Raw genomic sequence first — 24,003 nt, forward strand, 5'->3', positions numbered from 1 at the left:
TGTAAACACACTCACTGATGGAACTGTGATCTCCAAGGTGCCAGAGCCCAAACGTGGGACTATGAGGCACAACACCTGTGTTTGTGTCAGACACAGCCCCGTCTTCTTACACTGCACACAGTAACCTCCATTCAGTGAACGTGACTGACGAAATTCTTAATGATCAATTATGAATTAGTCGACTAATCATGTCCATCCCTCTTTAAAACATATTTTATAACATGGTTTAAAGTCAGTCTGGCATATCTGTGTCCTTCAAAACCATACCAAGAACCACATGTCAAATTTTGATTCATAAACATGACCTGCCCCCAGATATGAGCTAATCATGTTCAAATCAAATCTAGTTTTACTGATAACAATAGTTGTGTGTTTAAATGTAAAATGTTGCTCTCTGATGTTTGGTCCTTGAATCCCAGCACCTGCAGCTCAGGGAGGGAATTCCAGGGGAGGTGAAGGGGATAAAACAAAGGAATTGCTGGAATAAAAAGAAAGCACAAATGTAAGTATGGACCACTTGAACTCTAAATGGGATGAGGGGGAGAACACTCTGGGGAGGACTGAATCTCACACCTAAATGCTGAAAACAACTGCTGTCACATTTGGAATACAAGAAATGAGAGTAGTTTCTGAACAGTGAGCACATGAGTATGTTTGGATTAAAGGCAGAGTGCTGCAGAGTGCTTAGCTCTGTGTGTGAATGTGTGTGCTTAGCTCCTTCTGTGTGAGTGCTTAGCTCTGTGTGTGAGTGTGGTGTTTCCTGTAGAGACTCGGTGGTTGTGCTCATTAAAAGTCGCTTATCTGGGCCTAACAAGCTCTTCTAATCAACCACACTTGTGTAGCTCACATTTACACATGTACAAGCTGGAGTTAGAGCACACCATGTAAAAGAGCATTCTCAGCAGCTGTACGTCTGACTGGACTGTGTGTGTACTGAGAGAGCAAACTGACCAAGACTAAAAAAAAAAGAAAAGGAAAAAAAAAAAGACCTGCATGTCTCAGAGGGGTTTTTATTGTAAAGCTGAGTGTAAAAGGTGCAGGATCTTGTCTGAAAGGTCCTCCTCCAAACGCCTTCATCATCATCATCATCATCAGTGGCCTCACTAACCCACTGAGCACACAGCAGTTATTAAAATGAGAAATGGTGTGTTGCGACTACTGTCGTCATGGAAACAGGCGGGTTTGGAAAGGGGCCCGCACAAATGAAAAGATGAGAGCTGGCCGAGGTAAATAAAGAGCAGAAGAGAGGGAGCAGGAGGAGAGTTTACTGTCAGGGTGAGTACAGGCTGTGACCACCAGGGGGCCTCAGCGCAGCGTGGGCTTTCACTGTGGGTGCTGTCTGGAACTGGCTAGAAGACAGGAATGTTGTTTTGCTGTTATTCCTTAAAGAGGGACTATTACACTTCTGTGGAGTACGAAGTGCTAACACGTCTTTACATCACCATGTTAACTTTTATTGTTTTGGAAATGCTCCCCCTTCAGAGCACTCTCACATTACAACTGGTCTGTCTTCCACTGATGACACTGCACATCACATCAGGCTTGTGAAGTTGTAGTGGATAATTCTGTATCCGGTGTTTGTATATTTATGAAGAAATGGCAAGTGGAAGCATGGATGATGTAACTTTGTAAAGCCAGATGGATTCTCGTGATATTTCTGAGTTCACAGACTCACGAGAATCCATGTTGGCATTCCCCCTCTGTACAGGCGGACCAATCACATCGCAATATTGAGGTTTGCACAGAAGTCAGAGGCATCCAAAGGAACCAAAACAAACATGGCAACGCCAACAGACGGACTTCACTCTATGTTATCGTCACTGCTAAAAGACTATTTGGTTTGTGAAATACATACAGAAGGTAAGAGCTCAGTGCATTTGTGGACAAGGAAAATGTCTGTGCTTTTCTCTCAACTGGATTTAACTAAAGTTTGATTTCTTGTCTTGTTCCACTATTGTGACATGACCAATCAGATTCAAATACTCGTCATGATGCTCCATATTTGCCAATCACTTTCAGTGAGAGCCGCTTAGATTGATCATGTGTAATTTTAATGACATTTTTGTTGTTTTATATAGCTCCATCTTTTCATGAATATACTTTTAAAGGAGCTATGTATGTATTTTGTGCTCTTTTAACAGATGAACCTGTGTCTCCAGAGGAGACAGTTTCACAGACAGAGACACATCCAAGTGTGACTCATTTTCAGTTTATGGACAGACCAGGCCTCATGTGAAGCTCAGAACCTCCAGAATTCCCACCCTGAGCGGCAGAGGCTGCACTAGCACTGACTCATGACAGGTGCAGGTGCTGGGGTTTAGGGAGAGACTGTTCAGATCAGAGAGAAACATTTTAGGTTTAAACCAAGTGGAATAACTCTCTGAGGCTCTGCTTTCTGTTTGGTCTGCAAACATTCTGGTAAAGAGTTTACCTTCTTGTCTCCATGGAGATGTGATTTCTTTGCCTCGAATGTTTCACAGTATGTATCTATTACATTGTTCAACTGTTTTTATTGCTCAGAAAAACATGCATCTCAAGCTGTGTTGCCTTTCCACAGATCTGACATTGGAGAAAGATGCGTTTAATGCCATGGTGTGGAACATGTCATGCAAGGAAGGATGGGGCTGAAGCCATATTGTAAACTACTGTGTGGAACTGTGCTGGATTATTCATTCTTTCTTTACACAACTCGTCCTTTTGAGACAAATGTGTAATTCTCTGGATGAATTAGAAGATGGTAGTGCTGACAAGAGTGGAACATTTCAGACTTGAATCTGAATAGAATCCATATTGAACATCAAACATTGCAGAGATGATAATAAAAAACACTTTCTTAAACATGAAAAAATGTGATTATCAGGATTAGATGGTAGAACTTTCTTTTCTATTCCACATGTCTTATATGTGTGTGATCCTCAGCAGGTTCATGTTGGTCCATGTGCGTACACTGGTCTATGTGCTCTGATACTTGCTCTGATACAGCTCCAGATTATTCTGAAACATTCAGGAAAGGTTCTGTCCGACCAATGGGACTCTCACATTCTCTTTATAAACCCAATAAACTGCAGTCACCACTGGTCCTGTCCTGTTCTAACAGTTTTCATGTTGGAGCAGAGATTGTTGAACTGCGCGTTACTGTGGTATAGTGATTAGTGACATAACATAGCTCTATAGAATCCTGCTGGCTCTGATCCTGCTCCATAGAGTGGGCAGGCGCTTGGCGTATGGACACCGTCGCCATGGAAACTGCATAATGATCCTGGAGGCGTGAGATGGTTCAGGTTGAAGCAGATGTAATGTGAGATGTTCCACAGAGAGGCTTTTCTGTGGAGTTTTTATCTCCTACATCCTTTTGCCTGTCGGCTATTCTCAAATAACAAAATAGGCTAATCAGGATAGAGACAATGTTATAAATCCCTCAGGGCTTACAGATGATGGTGAAGAGGAGGAGGTGGAGAGGCTGAGGGGTTGTTAGTTCTGCTGCTGCAAGGTGGTAGCTCAAATGAGAAAAAGAATACAGAAAACATTAACAGTTGTTCAGTTGCATTTATAGCTGGGAGTCCACTGCACGACACCGTCATTTGAAATGAAAGAAAAAGTCTTGAGTCAGGGCTCAGTAAAGATCAAACTCAGAACCATCGTACCACCTCATTTAGATTTTGAGTCTTGTCTCAGAGTGAGTCCTGCTCAGAGTAAACATAAAGCAGAACTACTTTTCTCATCATTTACTAACTTTGACAAAGCTTTACAAACCAGTGCTGACTTCAGTGACCACACAGAACCTGGGGCCTGATATTGGCTCAGACAAACTTTGGTCATAGCCATGAGTGCTCCACATGTGCCGGTGATGTGTCTTACCTTTTCAAATCCTCACACTGTGCAGTCTGACATCCAAAAAGCTTCTGCTCTGAAAAATACGAAGCAGTGAACACCTGGAGGTAGGTCGTCCTGGTTGACTTCCTGTTCATCTTCTTCAGTCCTGTGGAGTAAACCTGGTTGGATCAGATGTAAAAGCAGAGAGACTACCACTGTTAAATGTTAACAATGTCCAGGGTTTAGCCAACAAGAGATAGCACATTTGAATGTGTCTCTAATTGGGCAGTTTGGCTGTACGTCCCTGGAGTCTGAATGCTTCATAAAAGGTCCAATGATCTGAATCATCAAAGAGCCGCGCAGACCAGCGCTCTGGATCGGTCTGTGTTAAATATGAACAAAGTCAGAGAATTAAAGAAGACATATTAGGATTAAAGATGCTTTAAAGGTCACATCTGGAGACCTCTCCAATGGTATTTTATGTTATTTCATGGAAAACACAATCTGTTTGTATTGCTGCCCTCTGCTGGGAACAGTGGGAAGTGAAGCAGGTTTAAAATATAAATTAGCAGCAACTGTTAACATAACAACTAACAAGCACAGCCTGCTTTACCAGAACAAGTCCTGATTCCTCAAGATATGTCCAAAAATATGTTTAAAGGTCACAGTAATGTATATGTCCACTTTAAACATGTGCAAATATTACTTTTCTTGCTTTATGTTAAAAAGTTGAAAATCAGATACTGATCTAAAACTTGTATCGAACAAGTATCAAAGACTCATTCACAGGACAGAAATAAACCTTTCCTGAATGTCTTTAGAATAATCTGGAGCTGTATCAGAACAAGTGTCAGAGCACATAGACCAGTACACACACAAGGACCAACATGAACCTACTGCCCCACTGACCATTACACACATATAAGACACATGGAAAAAAAGAGAAAAGAAAGTACTGCTATTTAATGTTGAAAAGACACAGTACAGGACTATACATGTAACAGATAATACTCCCTACAACTGTACAACTTACCCTTTTGTAACAGATAATACTCCCTACAACTGTACAACTTACCCTTTTGTAACAGATAATACTCCCTACAACTGTACAACACACCCTTATGTAACAGATAATACTCCCTACAACTGTACAACTCACCCTTATGTAACAGATAATACTCCCTACAACTGTACAACTCACCCTTATGTAACAGATAATACTCCCTACAACTGTACAACTCACCCTTATGTAACAGATAATACTCCCTACAACTGTACAACTCACCCTTATGTAACAGATAATACTCCCTACAACTGTACAACTCACCCTTATGTAACAGATAATACTCCCTACAACTGTACAACTCACCCTTATGTAACAGATAATACTCCCTACAACTGTACAACTCACCCTTATGTAACAGATAATACTCCCTACAACTGTACAACAATCGTATCATTGTTGCACTGTCTTCCCATGACTTCTTGTTTAAAGCTGTTTTTATATTTTATTACTTCTCTTTCTATTTTAGTTTTGATTTTATATAATTTACATAATTATGTCTTATTTGACACCTGTCTCTTGCTATCTGTTTTTGCTACTTATTTAAAATTTATTTTATCATTTATATTTGTTTCTCTTTGTTATTATATTATATTGTGATGTGTGAGTTACTGTGTCAAATCATTTCCCCTGTGGATCAATAAAAACACATACTGTCTTTTTGTGTTTGTGTTTTTATTATCATTGTGGTATCGAAATTGGTATTGAGTATCGGGTCTGTTCCTTAGTATCAAAACAGAGTTTGAACTGTTAGTAGTGTGACTCTGCTGGTTTCCATAGACACACAGTGAAACACTCCCCTCCCCTCTCAATATTCCACCACCTTTTAGAAAAGACAGAAGAGAAACATATGAGATCAGAACAGTTTAATGTTTGGTTTGTCCTGAAGCATGCAGGTCTGTAGCTCACAGACTGTTTAAGAGCAGCATTAGTCTTTTTCACACTATATTCACATGAGGAGGATGTGCCGTGGGAGGACAGTCAGATTGACATGGGCTCATGGTCACAGACTGTGGACTCATGCAACATCACAGCAATAACAGCAGCCACGGACACTCAGAACGGACAGAGGTCATCCCCAGAGCTGCAGAAACACACCACAGTGGGTCACAACATGAGGTTAACAACACACCACTTTGCACGGGACAGGTCAGAAGAGCCATGTGAGCCATGCTACGAGTGTGTGTTTTGAGCTATCGGCCACTTACAGATATGGGGAAATATTCAAGTCTATTTGAATATTTCATCACTTGATAGCTTTGTCATTTCAGGCATATTTTAGAATAGTCATGGCCAATGGTACAGAACATTCAAGTCAGTAAATATAAAAGTCTAGGTTGTTTTTTGCAAAGCATCATTTAAGTCAGTAATCATTTAGTTTATTGTTTCTCAGTCAGCTTTGATGGTTCTTTGTGTAACGAAGTGGAGGTGGGAGAGGTCTGCAGGCAGTATGCGCAGACGCAGACGCTCTAGGCACATTTTGCTGCTGCTAAAGTGGATCAATCTGATTGGACGCTTAAAGTCAACACCTTGGAAATGCCTCAGTGCCTCAGTGCTCAGTCACTTTTGTAAGTTTACAGCAAACTTTACATTTGCAACAAGTTTTCCAACAAGAGCTTCATAATGTGGGTGTGTTTGCAAAAGTGTGTGACCAAAGGCTGTGGGTGTGACTCTGCAGCTGCATTATGAACACTTCAAATATGTTTGGCCACATGAGTCCATTCTGAATAAATACACAAATATATCCATACACTCAACACACACAATCAGAGAGCAGCACTCATGTTGGAGCAATCAGAACACAGCACATCATCTCACCCAGTCACAACAAAACACACCTTATCATCCAATCAGAACACAGCATACATGATGAACCAATCAGAGCGCACAAACAGACAAAGCGAACCTCCACAACAAAAGGCAACAACATACAGTATTATACAGTCAGAACTCACTTTCCCACAATGCACTGGGTCAGAGGTGCGCTCAGGGGTCACTAAACCTTTTCAATCATAAAACTGTAATCATCTAAACTAGTCATAGACCGAGCCTCGCCTGTGGAGTAACTCTTCTATGGTATTGTAGCAGAAAACTTGTACGGTGAATGTATTTGAGCAAAGTTTGTTTTGCCCCACTACAGATATATTATATAAGCGGCTTTTGAGGTTAAAATAAATACTGTTATTAACCGAGCCAGGGACCAAAGAGCCAGGTGAGCATTTACTGGAGCCTCTGAGCGTGCCCTGACCCAGCGACTGTGCAGTGGGAGCAGTTTCCAGTTTGTTGCATGTTTGTGCTTTCTCAAAATCTCTTTAAAATCTCTCAGAAAATCTCTACATGTCCTGTGCTTCCTCCTTCTCCACCATGACCAGTTGCCATGGAAACTCTGCTTCCTGCTCGAAGACAGCGCTCTGGTCCAGTGAAGATCACAAAAGTCCAGATTAGATCTTTAGTTAGCCTCCTTTGGGAAAATAAATTAGCCCACTTCACAATCCGTGCTATCTGTGGCAGAAGTGCTGAGTCATGCTCCAGTTTCACACAGCACACAGTGAAGGCCTTGAGAGAGCACCACAACATGAGGAGCAGAGGGCTGAGCCTGGAGGACACTGCTCGGTGTAAAAGTGGGACTTAACACTAAAACAACAGATTGTTTTTGTTAGTAATTTGTACATGGTTTTTTTTGAAAGCGTTTTCTACTGTTCCTAATCATTTTGGGGTGATTTTAGTGCAAGTGAGGTTCATTTGATTCCTGGTCCAAACCTAAGTGTGTGTGGTCAAGTACTACATAACATCTCACTATACTGGCCTAATAAAAGCCAGTGTTTCTGATTACAAACAGCAAGCGGCAGGGGCAGAGTTTGAAGTGTGGATCTGTGGACTGTAACATTTGAAGATTTGTGTTGAGCACCTGATGTTTCTGTGTAATTTCTCCTTAAATTTACTGAGCTGCTGTCATGGCTTCTGCAAACAAATTTACCCTCAGGTACTAATAAAGAAATCTTGAAACTTGTTAGAACAATCAGTTCCTTAAATGTTCAGACCTCCTCTCCCTCACTCTCGCCTTTAGCCCACCAGGCTCTCTCCAGTTTAGAGCTCTGTTTGCTTGTGAACGTTTAGGTATATAATCCCACAAAAAAGCAATACACAAACTAAACAAACAGTACAACTTGTCCTTGAACAATATGTCATGTGTTTTGATGTTTTTTATTGGATTGGAATATGTTGCTATCCATCACTCCTCCTCTCTCTGTAAAGACAAGAAGGCTCTTATGTTTTAATCTTTGGAAAAGGACATACTGAATGAATGAAACATAACTCAGGTACAGTATGTTTTGATGATGAAATTAGACAAACACTTTCTATCTGCTGCGACTAAGAGTGTCACGTTGTTGGTAGGCATGTCTGTGTTTGAGCATAAAGCTGCATGTTAAAAAATCTTTGCCAAATGACTCACAAGATGAAAATAAGATGATCTGTCCCTAAATGAAATCCTTAAAAGCATCTTTAAATACCACTCCCTTCACAGTGCAAGTGCCTCCAAACACAGCCCTCAGCATCTCACAGTCCGTGCTATTTCTGCATCTTCTTCAAGCTCTTCTCTCACCTCTCGGCTGTGAAATGGCTCTGAACACTACAACTCCCGTGAGGCTTAGCGGTGGAGCTGAGGAGATGGCTTTTGCGAAGTGTCAGATTGAGAGGCTAATTTCCCGCTTGATTCTGCATAGCGTCGTGTTCGTCCTGCTGCTTCGGAGAATGTCACAAAAATAAGGCTTTTTTACTTCTAAAAGGAGAAAAGCTCCACTACTCTCTGTAGCGGCGCCCCTGGAGGCTCTTGTAGTAGTGTTCGGCATCAGCCTGATTACGCACATCCCGATCCAACAGCACCAGCGCTGTTTTGCGGCGCATGGCCATTTCCCGCCGTTGCCCCTCCATGTCGGCGTGTGCGTCGGACAGGACTGGAGACAGGGGCGATCCCGACCTCTGCTGCGGCCGGAAGCTGCTGCCCTGCGCCGCCAAATCCCTCCGCTTCATGTTGTTCAGATCGTACGTGTCCCGATTGTCCGCACCGTTCGCCGCCCACTCCCATGGGTTCCCAGAAAGGGGCGGGGCCTGGGGGATCTGTGCCGCCTGTACGATGGGGTGGTGAGGGGCGTGGGCGTCTACCGTCACGATCCCTGGACCGTCGCAATGCTTTTCTGAGTTGGATTTGTAATGCGGAGATTCGTTGGAAGAGGAGCCGCCGGAGCAAGTGGAGGTGGTCTCTGAGGATTTGGGGGTGTCCGAGGAGGACATGGGTAACAGGCCTTGCTGCTTGGACATGGCGATCACCTGCATTAAACGCGGTTGGTTGGCGGCTGCTCTGGATGACGACTCTCCCGTGGTCTTCTCTCGTATGGCCATCCATTTAGCTCGAGTTAGTGCGCTCTTTGGGGACACAGGCGGCGGACCTGCTTCTGGGATTTGAGGGGGTCTAGGTGTGGGCACAGCTTTGGCGCCGCCTGGTGGAGGGGTGGAGGTGCGGCTGGACGAGGCAGACCGGGACTGGTATATGGGCACTTGGGAGCCTCCGTCGTCTGTCTCTACAGATCCCACTTCGGAGCCGTCCTCGCTGGCGTCTCTTTCCCCGTCATCCTTGAAGCCGCGCATCTCCATGGACTTCTGCTTCCACTCTGACACCAGCTGCTGCGAGCGCATGGGGTCCAGGGGGACTTGCACGGCTTTTAACCTGCGCTGCACGGGCTGGACCGGCTGAACGACGGACTCCTCTGCTGCCTCACTAGCTAGAACACCGTTAGCATTGATACTAGCGCGCGGGAGAGTGTTGCTGAAGGTTAGCATGGTCTCCTTGCCCATGGGACTGCGCGGGGCCAGTAGTTCCACGTCCACGCTGGCTCTCTTCAGGTTCTCCACAGAGCTCTTCTCGCGCTGCAGCTGGCTCAGGCCCTCCAGGCGGTTGAGGGGGGCGGGGTTAGTGGCGATCTCGTCGTTGCTCTCTGAGGCTGAGGCAGGGCCCTTGTTGTAGACGGACTCGTGGCCCCGCTCGGTTAAAGCGCGCAGAGGGTCCTCTTTAGGGGGAGGAGGAGGGGGAGGGGGGGCCACATCCTCTGAAGACTTGAAGTTGGCCACAGCATGGAGAGCCTGGGGAGGACGGACAGAGTCAGGTCACACAGTCTGGATTAAAGAGGGCCTATTACACTTCTGTGGGCTCCAAACTGCTGACACATCACATACGTAGGTCACCATGTTACATTTGAATGTTCTGACAGTGCTATTCGACAGAAACTATGTATTAAGATGTTGAATACGTTTAATAGAGTACCCCCTCCCTTTGCTCTGTCACTGTGTGTGTTCTTGTCACTCCCCCTTCAGAGCACAGTCGTTCGTATAGGAGCATGGGTGACTTATCCTTGTGGGTGGAGCCTTGTACAGAATCTTACAGCTAATTGCAAGAAGGGTTCGAGCAGTGTGGAAGAGAATGCTAAAATACTCAAATGTACATGGATGACATCTAAAACCAAAGAGCATGTTTCTGATGAGGGAACAACATTATAACACCAAAAAGTTGATTTTGCATAATCTCTGCTTCAGGAAGGTTTAGTGTTTAGTCCACAGTAGAATGTGACAGTTGTTATGAAAAGAAACACTGTGATTTTACTATTGTCACATTTACACCATGAATGAAACAAACTGAGAAATCTGTTATTTATTGTCATTCACACTGACAGGTTACCATAGCAATGTGTGTGGCCAGTTTTATAACTCAGCCACGTTATTCTCCTTTTGACTGCATTACATAATATAAAGGATTTTTTTTTTGGAGAGTAGATTATGCTTCTGTAGCCTGGGTATTAAAGGTTGTATAGAGGATTTTATAAGGGAAGTGAAATACAGCGACAGTCCATTTTCAAATGTTGTGCATGTGTGACACCACCTTCCTCCTCCACAGCTCCATCAGTAGAAACACCTCCTACCGCCTCCTTACTCTAGAAGTCACGCTTGTTTACAGCCAGTGTTCAGAATTACCGTTGAAGTGACCTGTCTAGAAATATTTTTGTGAGCGATGCGTCAGTTTTTAGACCCTTCGTCTACTTCAGTCGCGCCATCGCTGGAAGGAATCTCCAAGAATCACCTCAGTTTGTCTTCCCTCCTTTTCCCCTTCTCTTCTTCTTTCAGCGACCTTGAAAATGGACTTTCTTTTGCGGCAAACTGGTCGTGGATTCTCGTCCACCATCGCAACACACTTTGTGCGAATTGCAAGGAAGAGACAGTTTGAAAAAGCCTCTAAGAACCGCTGCATAAACCACGTAATCCCTGCGCGCCGGCAAGTCAGTTACACTAGAAATGTAGGTAGTTTGTCTGACAACCTAACAGCCAATAGATAAAGAGGGAGCCTCATTTTCTATTGGCTGATGTTTAGCTGGCCTCACTACATCCACAGTTGATAGATTTTCATTCTTTTTTTTGTTTTGTTATCATAATTGCAAGGCTGCTGTGTCTCTGTAATGGTATTTTAAACTTTCAATGACAATATGAAACAAACAAACAAACAAACAAAAAAAGCCAGACAACCTTTAAATAATTCATAGACTGTAAAAAGTGTATCATTGCTTTTCTATGCTTTTTAAATACAGTATCCTTTTCCTCCCCACTTTCACCTATGGCCCTTCTCCACCATCTCATTAGTTGAGGAAATAAGATGGCTCCCCTCATGTCTGTTAGAGCACGATGAACAACAACAGTGCACCTTTAAACCCAACACAGTATTTGACCGTTTTAGTGACTCAAGAAATGAATCATACATGACCAATATGGCTTCTGTGTGTTCACACCAGTGGTGTCCAAGCTTTTTCTGGGTCCTTCTGCTTCCCGGTGACTTGGCCCCATAGACTGTATATATAAACGGGCATAGCTAACATGCTAGCCAGCATGTTCCAGCTCTTCCAGCTCCATTGGAATATTGTCGTCCCTCTCTCTGAAACTGCTGTGGTGAGCCTCGTTATAGTCTTATTCTTCATCTGATTTTACCTCTCCATTTTTATTTTTACTATAACCTTTAGGAGCTTTATGTTTTATGTTTTAGTTTAAATTGTTGTAAAATTTGGATGAAACAATGGGGTGGAGTTTGTCATTTTTCTGTTGGACGTGAAGCACTTTGTGCTACATTTCAGATGTATGAAAAGTGCTATACAAATAAAGTCCGATTGACTGATTGATATTCCGAATATGGAGCCTGGCTTCAAATTTGTTCCTAGAGCTGCTAGCAACATGAGCTTCATTTGAAACTTTTTGAAATGATTCATGGTATGAACCAACTGTCTGGGTCTGGAAAACATTTGGTCTCCTGTGCTGGACCAACTAATTGACTCTAGATGAAAAGGAATCTTGTGAGCTTTGAGCCATGTTAGAATGTTGATTCCTCATCACAAACAAACCTGGAATTGTGTTTTGTTTCATTCACATGTTGGAGTAATACTCTGTTACACCTTGTGATGTCACAAAGAGGTAGTTTTCAAGTTAATAGCTCTTTTTACATCAATCCAAATGGTTCTAGTGAAGGTGTATGGAGTTTTGAGTTTGAGACAAGAACTCGCGCTAAATCTGCAGGTTTGTGTGTTAAACATGTGAATGAAACAATGAGGACATGAGGAAACTCCATTATAAAGTAGATATAGAAAATAGAGGAGTTTGGGCCATTTTCAATCACATCTAGACTACATATGAGCTTTGTACATTTGTGTTACTCAAGAAGGAAACTTGTAACTATCCCATACATTTTATTTAATATACACTGTTAGTGCTGCACATACCAGGTAAGCAGCGATGAAGGCTCCGATGAGGAAGCCCACGTAGACGTCGATGGGGTGTGAGCGGTGCTGTGTGATCTGGGTCAAACCGGTCAGAGCCGCCGCAATGGCAAAAGCAAACACCAGCACCGGCTTCAGCAGCTTCGTACTGTCCGAGATGGTGGAGTTAAAGTACATCTGCACAACACAACGTCAACACATGAGATGGGTCAAAAGAGATATACTGTACTATGCCTGGGGGCCAAATGGGAGGTGGTGAGGAAGAGGGGGTAGAGAGGCTGAGTAGGCTGGTGCTTCTGCTGCTGCGGTGAAGATGGTTTGTTGTATCTCAAATTCAACCCAGATGTGATTTTTACTTTCAATTGTGAGATTAATTTTGCAGGTTTGTGGAGCCAATCCTAAACAAATACTGAGAAGGTTCAGCATTTGTGGATCATAAGTTTGGAGATTTCTTTCAAAAATATCAAGTTATTGGCCTTTGGCCAACACCTGAGATTATGACATCATCAAAATCTAGAACGTGAACACAAACTATGGCACTACACCTCCACTCGTACAGCGGCTGCAGAGAGACTGTTGGCTCAAATGACAACAACATGGAAGTGAGAGCATGAGGAGACTGAGGCTGTGAGGTGAAATTAGCAGGCTGTGATTGGCTGACAGTGACAGGTGACATGACCTAGGAACCAGAGAGAACTACAGTTATTCTGTCAACGGAATAACTGTTTTATTTTTTTTTTACAATAGTGTTGGCCCTATAATCTAAAGGTTGTTGATAAGAAGCCTGAGTCCCAAAACTACACACAGTCCTCGTACAAGGCTCCTTGCCTGGGATCCAGAACACACACTTCTTCAATACTTAGATGTGAGTACTATACAAAGATGTGAGTCTGCTCACCTGTGAATTTCCAGAACTTTAGCTGGGCGTGACTGACAGGTGGATTAGCCAATCAAGGACATTCACAGTCCCTCTGTATCAAAACAAATATGGCTGCTTAGGAGGAAAAAACAAGAGAATAAATATATCACAGGGGCTGAAAAAAATGTCTGATTTCTGCAGAATCTAAGAGCAAAGCCCTAAACTCTGCTCATCTGTCATTGTATTCATAATGATGAATGATCAGTGAGCTCCTTCATTTAACATGCGTCACTGGGGAAAAAGCCGTGACAGAGGGTGTGGGGACCAGACTGATCCTGTTTAAAAACACACAGATATCAGCCTGGATTTGCCAGGTAACAAGGCACTATTTTACCATTTAAATAAACATCCAATTAAAACCTAACAAAACTGGGACAGTCATTCCAACTCTGTGTCTGCAATGCAAATCCTTTATCTAAAATGGAACAAGTTTTGTGCCATCAGAATCTCTGCTCTAATCTATTCACGCCAGTGTGGTGCCAGATTCTCTCTGAAGACACAAGATTTTAGCTGCTGCTTTGAGCATGAACAACCAGTGAACATACAAACACATACAAATGAGTTATGTGTAATGAATCATTTACAGAAGGAGTAGACTTTGGTGCTAAGTATTTTTGGTCTGTTTTTATAAAAAAATAAAGTTTGTCTAAGTCTAAGATCCTGGCAGGGGGAGAGATGTCACACTGTGGTGCAGGGAGGACATGGTTGAGTAGTCAGGATAGAGGCTGAGGAGGGTGACACTGCAGATTAATGGAGGAGAGAGATGCAGAGAATGCATTTATATGATTATCTTAAAGCAACACCGTGTAACTTTCAGGAGGTGGTTCGTCAACGACATGATTCCATGGAAAGAGAAAAGTAAAACCATACAGTACTTCTCCATGGAGATAGATTCATTTATGCCATACTGTGGAAGATTGTAGTCAACAACAGGGGCAACATTTCCATGGAAACAAGCAAGAGAAGTAGGAGATACACGCCTGATGCAAGCTGCAGTAAGGACACCTGTTTTTCTCTGTTTTTAAATGTAATAAAAAATAATGAAAAAAGTTACACAGTGGCGCTTTAAGAGTTCATTATTTGAAGTAGCAGGCTGTGATTGGCTGACAGTAACAGACAGTTACTTGGGGAACCATCACAAGGAAAGTTTTCAGTTTGGATTTACCCACAGAGTTCTTAATGATTCCCACATATGATTTACGCCTTGTGTTTTCTTTGTGGGGAGCTGCAGAAGAACTGCAGAAGTTGTGAACACGACTTTGCACCTGTTGTTGACAGCAGCTAAAACAGCCCCTGCTTTTTATAGAAGTCTGTGTTGAACTGTGACTGTGCTGCACAGAGCTTCTGAGGTGAAGAAGTCTGTGTTGAACTGGGACTGTGCTTAAAGAGTGTCTGAGGTGAACTCACAGAAACGTAGACCGCGGCGAAGGCCGACAGCGTGGCGTGCTGAGAGGGGAACGTCTTCCTGTCAAACAAACAAGACACACAAGACACTTTAGACACTTTAGACACTTTAGACAGAAGGAGAAGAGGAAATAATGTCTCTAAGTGTATTACACTTAAAAAGGCTGAAAAAAACAGCTGATAACATGAAAACACTTATGACATTGCCAGAGTAGGTAGAGTGTACAATGAGCAAGCTGGAATATAGCGTCCATAATTGTGCATGCGTGTAAAACTATATGTATGTTAGATACAATCAAATCAAGGGATAAATGGTCACATTTATGCCACCTACACACACACACGCACACAGGCACGCACACACGCACATGCACACAACTGTGGGAGCTGCGATCTCACTTGCCATCCTGTGGGTCAGTGGAGCGGGAGTGGGATACAAACCACCAACCTTGAGATCAGAAGATGAGCACTTGACCAACTGACCTAATATAATGATATTACAACTCTTCTCTTCCCTTCATAAATATATACTGTATAGTCATGTAGTCATGTAGTACAGTAATATAGTCATATGAACGTTCTCTGTGATGTGGAATTCAGGGCTGGCTGTAGCTGTGGACCTCCTCCACCCTCATTCAAACCTATTACTTCATACAAACCACACACATACCTCTGTATTTGCCCATCTAAATGTTCAGCCTGCCCAGACTCAGCAGGCTAGAACTGGGCCTGAAGTATAATTTCTTCTATAATTTCCATTTCTTTTTCTTCCATAGAATTTAAATATTAAAAGATTTTCCAGCTATAGGCTCACTAATGTGCATAACACAGCTCCATAACACTGTGGTTCCACGCACACCCTGGGTTACAAGTGAGCTGTCACATTTCCCAAAGAACCATATTCAAATCTGACCAACTGACCACTGCTGTAACAAATGCTCTGAGACAAATATAGGCTCCTGTAACCTATGACTCTATATATACACTATATATTACACTGTAATTATTAACTCTTATAATAAAAGATGCTGTGGTGAGATTTAAACAAGCCAAAGGTCAGATGCAGCGCACAGGTCACAAAGGTCTAAATCCTAAATCCTGCGCCCTCTTTATCATCTGTAATGGGCCCACAGACCGTGTATAAATGGACATAGTTAATGCGCTAGCCACTGTGTTCCAAATAGGAAGTTCTAATGTGGCTCTTCTGGCTCCTTCTGACCCCTGCTCCCATTGATTTAAAACAGAATATTGTGGCTCCTCTCTCTGTACCTGCTGCTGTGAGCCTCGTCATTTTGATCTTAAAATGTTCATATTAACCCACACTACATGATCCTGGTGGGCTTTTTTTCTACTATTTTGTCCATCAAAAAAATGCTAATCATGAGCCTGGCTCCAGATTCTCTTGTGTAACCGATGGCCTTAGTGAGGCTCATTTGACTGAAGCTGAACTCTGTGGGTCACACATACAGTCTGCACCTGAGCCCTGCACTTGGCGTGCTGTGGGTGTGTGTACAGCGTGGGTACCTGGCGGCCATGATGGCGTGCTGGTCGTGCCCGGAGCAGATGTCTTTGGTGATGTAAGGGTTCTGGTCACATGACACGCCGCTCTGGGTGTAGTTGGGTTTGCACACGGTCAGGAAGAAGGGGGCGTGGTATCCTGTGGCCAGCTGGATGATGTCAGTGACCAGAGCCGTGGCACACAGGCCGAACACGTGCACGCCTGAGGAGGAACAGAGGAGGATTTTCACATGTGACGCTTTGGGACAATCTGTAGACATGTTGTTGATATTTCACAGCTGATGTCCTCCACATCCCCTGAGGTGTGATGCTAACTGTAGACACTGCTCTGTCTCAAGCTTTGTTATTCAAGTTAGACTTTAATCTGAGTTTTGTGTCTACACAAACTGACCATAAAGAACTGGAATTACAGCAGATGAGCTGATTTGTGCTGTTACACAAATCTCTCTCAAACAACATTACAGTCACCAGCTAGCTAGCATTAGCCAACAGTTTTTCAGTTTTTCTCACCTTTTTGTTGAAAATCACACGTCTAAACTGAACCATGAAAGCTCGTATTGATCACAGGTTCCTGAAAATGTGTTGCTTAAATCCATTTAGTATTTTTTCCTGCGTTTTAAGACAGTATTGTCTGTATTTGACAGTGTTTGCTAATGTGTGCATTGTGTCTCCACGGTAACAGCTACAATACAAATACATGTAGAACACCTCCAGCGCGATGTCACTGCAAAGCAACAATTCTGTTCTTGCACATGTTTGTTCATTCACACACTGGACACTGATCTCACATGTGGATGGACCACAGCGGCTGCTAGAGGCACAGACTGACAGCCATGCTTCCACCAGTTTGCCCCAGGGCAGATGTGGACATGAGTAAGAAACAAGTCCATTGTCAGTATGTTGAGAGCACCACGTGTGTGACGTGTGCAGCGTGTGGGCGGTGTGTGGGCGTGTGGGCGTGCGTGTGCGGCGTGTGGGCGTGTGGGAGTGTGTGTGTGTGTGCGGTGTGTGGGTATGTGGGTGTGTGAGGCTTGTGGGCGTGTGCGGCGTGTGGGTGTGTGCAGCGTGTGGGCGTGTGTGTGGCGTGTGTGTGGCGTGTGTGTGCGGCGTGTGGGCGTGTGCGGCGTGTGGGCGTGTGCGGCGTGTGCGTACCTACGAAGCGGACGGTGCGCCGGAGGAAAGAGTTGTGAAGTTGCAGCCCCCTGCGTTAATGCTCCCCTCAGGACGACGCAGCTTCAGCCGAGACTGAAGGCAGTAGATCAAACCCTCCACCACCATGATCTGAACAGACAACACACAACAGTCACACAACAGTCACACACACCACCATGATCTAAACACACAACACACACACAACACACACACAACAGTCACACACAGTCACACACAGCACACACAGTCACAGTGCAGCAGGGGCACAGGAGAACAGACTCATTCATTACTGTACATTTCAGACAATCTGCCCCTTTAAAAAAACTGTTACTGCTTGATTTGGCACCTTTTTCTTTCAGCCTTAATTCTTTTAAACGTGTTTATTCTGTGTTCTGTCACTGTAGCCACAAGTGCTCCTCAGCTTCAGTCTGTTCATATGAAAGTTTGGCAAGGTCACTGACTTTATTCTTTAAAGTTTGCTGTTTTACTCCAGTCAGACTTTACTCAGCTTTACTCTGTTTTTTAACCTTTCTTAACACTCTAAATACATCATTTCATTTCAAGAGCTTTGAGCAAATATTCATCACAAAAACTTTTATATTCCAAGAGAATTATTTGCAAAATTAAGAAAATACAAAAACAGTGCTTAGTGCCAAAGTCTCTGGGCATGCCCAGCTTGAAAAACGCTGCCAAATAAGGTGAGGTTCCAAATAGGGCAATGACAGTTGCTCCTGACCATAGTTGTTTTTTAAGGACTACCAGGGCCAAACCAAGACTACAAAGGACCAATCTGTGATGCAATTTTATGATCTGACCGATGCGGCGGGTCCAGCGAAGGCCAGGCTCAGCAGCATGAGCAGAGGTATGAGCTCGTCTCCTCCGTCCACATAGGGCATGCTTAGGTCGCGGTCATGGCAACGGAAGCCCACCTGAGCGGGCTGCACCAGGTCTGTGAGCTCCAGGAAGTACAGAGACACCATGGACGAGGCCACAATGGGCAGCTGCTCACAGAACACGACAGGGACATGACAGGGACACAAGAATACTCGTCAATTCACAACTTGCATACAGTATATACACACTATTATATTTAGACATTAGTACAAACTATAACATACAGCAATTATAGTAGCAGTAGTAGTAGTAGTTTATTTTCTTCAGTCTTGTTCTTAATCCTGTACTTAATAGATTGTTACAAACATTTCACATAAAACTATGACAGGAGGGGTTTAGGCTGAAGTGAAATCACTTATGATTATCATTCTTATAACTTTTGTTGACTGACACGCCTCTTCAACATTGCGTGGCGGTCGGGGACAGTACCTCTGGACTGGCAAACCGGGGTGGTGGTCCCTCTGTATAAGAAGGGGGACCGGAGGGTGGGTTCCAACTATAGGGGGATCACACTTCTCAGCCTTTCCGGTAAGGTCTATGCCAGGGTACTGGAGAGGAGAATCCGGCCGATAGTCGAACCTCGGATTCAGGAGGAGCAGTGTGGTTTTCGTCCTGGACGTGGAACACTGGACCAGCTCTACACTCTCCATCGGGTGCTCGAGGGTTCATGGGAGTTTGCCCAACCAGTCCACATGTGTTTTGTGGATCTGGAGAAGGCATTCGACCGTGTCCCTCGTGGTGTCCTGTGGGGGGTGCTCTGGGAGTATGGGGTCCGGGGCCCTTTGCTAAGGGCTGTCCGGTCCCTGTATGACCGGAGCAGGAGCTGTGTTCGTTGCCGGCAGTAAGTCAGACCTGTTCCCGGTGCATGTTGGACTCCGCCAGGGCTGCCCTTTGTCACCGGTTCTGTTCATTGTATTTATGGACAGAATTTCTAGGCGCAGTCAGGGGCCGGAGGGGGTCCGGTTTGGGGACCACAGGATTTCATCTCTGCTGTTTGCGGACGATGTTGTTCTGTTGGATTCATCGAACCAGGACCTGCAGTGTGCACTGGGGCGGTTTGCAGCCGAGTGTGAAGCGGCTGGGATGAAGCTCAGCTCTTCCAAGTCCGAGGCCATGGTTCTCGACCGGAAAAAGGTGGCTTGCCCTCTCCGGGTGGGTGGGGAGTCTTTGCCTCAAGTGGAGGAGTTCAAGTATCTCGGGGTCTTGTTCACGAGTGAGGGAAGGACGGAACGTGAGATTTACAGGCGGATCGGTGCAGCTTCGGCAGTGATGCGGTCGCTGTATCGGACCGTTGTGGTGAAGAGGAGCTGAGTCGAAAGGCGAAGCTCTCGATTTACCGGTCAGTCTTCGTTCCTACTCTCACCTATGGTCATGAGCTCTGGGTAGTGACCGAAAGGACGAGATCGCGGATACAAGCGCTCGAAATGAGTTTCCTCCGCAGGGTGGCTGGGCGCTCCCTTAGAGATAGGGTGAGGAGCTCAGTCACATGGGAGGAGCTCGAAGTAGAGCCGCTGCTCCTCCACGTCGAGAGGAGCCAGTTGAGGTGGCTCGGGCATCTGTTCCGGATGCCTCCTGGGCGCCTCCCTCGGGAGGTGTTCCGGGCATGTCCCGCCGGGAGGAGGCCCCGGGGAAGACCCAGGACACGCTGGAGGGACTCTCTCGGCTGGCCTGGGAACGCCTCGGGGTCCCCCCGGAGGAGCTGGAGGACGTGTCTGGGGTGAAGGAAGTCTGGGAGTCCCTGCTTAGGCTGTTCCCCCCGCAACCCGGCCCCGGATAAGCGGACGAAAATGGATGGATGGATGGAACTTTTGTTCACTGTAAACTGTATTGATCTAAAAGAGTTTAAAGGGCCCATATCACACTATTTTCTAATCTTTGTTAGAATATTGCTTCTTCAGCACACACAGACCTGGAGTTGTGTTTTGTTTTATTCTCACATGTTTAACACACAAACGCTGCACATTTAGGTTGAGTTCTTCTCTCAAACTGAAAACACTCTGTTGTGATGTGGTAGGACGTGTTTCACTGTGTTTTAAGCTCCACACACCTTCACTAGAATCTTGTGAACATTTTGGTAATTTCAGCCCTGGAATTGCCAATTTCACCTGAAGTAAAGGTTAAAGAAGCTGTTCATTTGAATTTGATGATCTGTGAACTTAAAAACTACAGCCTCATGTGAGGGTGGAACAGAGCATTTTGAGTTTTGGAGATGCAGACTAACAATAAAGAATTATTCAAACATGTGTGAATGAAACAAAACACAACTCCTGGTCTGGGTTTTATGAGGTAACTTTATAACAAGACTTAAAGATCACCAGAGTCAGTTTTGTGTAATATACACGTTTAAGAATACACAGGACGTTTAAGAATAGAAACAGGATCACTGACTGCATTTCAGCATCACCATCAAACCTCAGTTTTTAGTCTTCAAAAATGGCTTTGTGATGTTTTTAAACCTGTTGTTGGTGTGTTGTTGTGTTGTGTGGTGTTGTGTGGTGTTGTGTGGTGTTGTGTGGTGCTGTGTGGTGTTGTGTGTTGTGTTGTGTGGTGTTGTGTTTCCATAGATGATGTCTGAGTTTGAGTTCTGTGCTGTTCATGAGAGTGAGGAGCAGCAGATGGAGAAAGGACAGGAGTTGTGCTCCATCTGTTCCTCTCTTCCTCTCTAGACTGTTCCTCTCTTCCTCTCTAGACTGTTCCTCTCTTCCTCTCTAGACTGTTCCTCTCTTCCTCTCTAGACTGTTCTCTTCCTCTCTTCCTCTGTTCCTCTGTTCCTGTGTTCCTCTCTTCCTGTGTAGACTGTTGTGCTTGGGGAGCTGAGTCTGGTTGGGTTTTACACATTTGGACAGTGCTCATACAGAATCTCAAAGTCGCTTTATAATTGAGTGCAGGGTTCATTCACTCCATACCTGGTGGTGTGGAGTGAATGGACATGACTGTTACAGCCACAGCTGCCCTGGGGCAGGCTGATGGAAGCAAGGCTGCCAATCTGCACCACCAGCCCCTCCAACACACACCACATTCATACTAGACAACGTGGGCGAAGTGTCTTGCCTAACAATAGTTTGCAGTAGAGTCACGCTGGTGTTCCTGCTGGTCTGGCACTGCTTAGATCAGATCTGCTTTGACCAGGAGGTTTGGCCACACGATTACCAATCTGACATTTCCAACACTGAAGTGTTTTATGGCAAGACAAATAAAACAAATCCACACATCATGATTTCTTTGTGAGCAAACCAAATATGATGCTGTTTTCGATGTAATATGGAATATTGTCAGTAGAGTCGGGGTCACAGAGCACGAGTAGAGCTCTGTTTGGGAGGTGCACTTGTGGAGATAGTCTCTCTTTTTCTGCAGCGACTCTTTATAAGACAAGTTTAACTGAAGATGAAAACAAGTAAGTTCCTTTTGAAAATGTTTTCAAAGTTTGGTGCAGCGTCTTCACTCACACCTGCTCAAGTCGACATCTTCAGGTGCGGCCCTGTCCTGCCGCTTCCCCAGTTTAGTCTCCTGGTTCCACTAATGACATCACTCTGTTACAGCCAATGAAACAGCGGCAGGAGTAACCCTGTCGTCATATCACTGAATACATCTCAGAACATTTAATAAACAAAATGTGAACTAAAACCTGTTCAGTTAATACTACTGAGTTTGGAAAAATATCAGAATAAATGTATATTTTTGTTGATTAAAGAGCGAGAGCAGCACACATGTACACTTTGGCGTCTAGTTCCAGGGCAGGCCTCAGAGGAACAGTGATCGTTGTGATTGTGCACGTGTGGTTTTCTCACCTCCACAAAGTAGAAACATGGCAGCAGCGTGAGACTGTCCTTTGGAGGCTTCTTCTTCAGCTTCTCTGGAGACGTCATCATCATTCTGACCGATCTGCAACACACACACACACACGCGTTTCAGTGCTTTTGGGGAAGTCGTGTTAGAATGTTGTTCTCTCCTCAAAAACAGACCTGGAGTTGTGTTTTGTTTCATTCACACATGTTTGAGTAACCATTTATTATTAGTCTGTCTACATCTCCAAAGCTCAAAATGCTCTGTTACACCTTGTGATGTCATGTAGTGGTAGTTTTCAAGTGAATAGCTCCTTTTCCCATCAGTTCAGTAGAGATCGGCAATTCCAAGGGCTGAAACCATCCAAATGAATCTAGTGGAGGTGTGTGGAGTTTAAAAACACAGTGGAGCACTTCCTTTAATACCATTACAAGGTGGAACAGAGTGTCAGCCTAAATGTGTGTGTTAAACATGTGCGAATGAACCAAAACACAACTCCATGTCTGTTTGTGATGAGGAAAGGTCATAGATCAAAAATAGCAGAAGATCTTTTATCGTAACATATTTCAACATATGAACTTTAAACATGATGAGGAACTGATGCTTGTCCTCATCAGAGAGGCGAGTCCCCATGATGTGAGTAAGTGTACAGGTTTGAGTCGCCACAGTGTAATACAAGACTCACTGTCATCATGTTCTCATCAAAACCCTGCGCCACTGAAGGACGGCTGGAAAGCACACACCCACGACATTGTGGCTGAGTGGGAAACAGTCACCTCACAGCAAAAAGGGACCCTCCAGTCATTTGTGTGTGCAGGTTTGGATTGGTAATCTGCACTACTGCGAAAATGCCCGAGGGCCTGGGCACCTCAGACCACATTTGGGCCAGTGCCTCCCGAATTGAGCACCACCCCCCAGTCCTCAATTTCCACCATCCTGATTTGAGCACCTCCCCGCCCCAGCAGCACTGAAGGATGGGTCAAGTGCAGAGGATAATCTGATTGGGGACAATAAAAGTCTACCCACCTCTGCTGTATAATGGCGACCCTGCCGGGACTCGAGCAGGTGAGTGCTTCTCCAGCACAGGGAAGTTTCACACAGAGCATGAGATGAGGAGTTATAGTTCAGAGCTGGCTCACCCATGGACTAAACACATGGCTCATTTCAATTCCAAGATTATTCAACATAACAGATATAAAACTCCACATAATAACAGAACAGACCTTATGAGATGATCCAAACCGTGCAGGACTAAAACAGCCCAAACAGAGACACAACAGAACACAGGCTCTTCCACACATTGGAGCTCATTTGCAGGTTTTGCAGCAGTCTTTGTGCGTGCGCCTGATAGATTACCCGCTGCAACGCCGCACGCACACGCGGCACACACGGCACACACTGCACACACGGCACACACTGCACACACGCGCTGGAGGCTGTGTGGACAAACCTATGAAGCGAAACGCCGTGCCGTGTTTCCAGCGTTCATCAATTAAGCCCGGGCCAATCAGAGCGCGGCGCTGAGTCTGTGTCGTAAATCTCCGTTTAAATGTCAGACAGACGCCTCACGCACGCGTACTGCAGTACACGTGCACGCTGCAGGAGCGACAGCCCTTCACGCCAACGGCGGCAGCCTCTATGGATCCCGTTAA

The 24,003-nt window shown here is 44.7% G+C and overlaps 1 protein-coding gene across 1 annotated transcript; it reads right to left on the reverse strand.

Annotated features, from left to right (window-relative positions):
- Positions 1 to 5,825: 5,825 nt before the first annotated feature.
- On the reverse strand, positions 5,826 to 22,458 carry plppr3b (phospholipid phosphatase related 3b). Its single transcript, XM_020927690.2, is given in 8 exon segments — positions 5,826 to 10,015; positions 12,685 to 12,858; positions 15,008 to 15,065; positions 16,529 to 16,724; positions 17,675 to 17,708; positions 17,711 to 17,803; positions 18,490 to 18,675; positions 22,357 to 22,458. Coding segments are annotated over 8 exon segments (2,163 nt in total). The 5' UTR covers positions 22,441 to 22,458; the 3' UTR covers positions 5,826 to 8,677.
- Positions 22,459 to 24,003: the final 1,545 nt, after the last annotated feature.

Source organism: Boleophthalmus pectinirostris, unplaced genomic scaffold, assembly GCF_026225935.1.
Source record: "Boleophthalmus pectinirostris isolate CB_2022bp ecotype Guang Dong unplaced genomic scaffold, ASM2622593v1 HiC_scaffold_7, whole genome shotgun sequence".
In the NCBI taxonomy this organism is placed as follows: domain Eukaryota; kingdom Metazoa; phylum Chordata; class Actinopteri; order Gobiiformes; family Gobiidae; genus Boleophthalmus; species Boleophthalmus pectinirostris.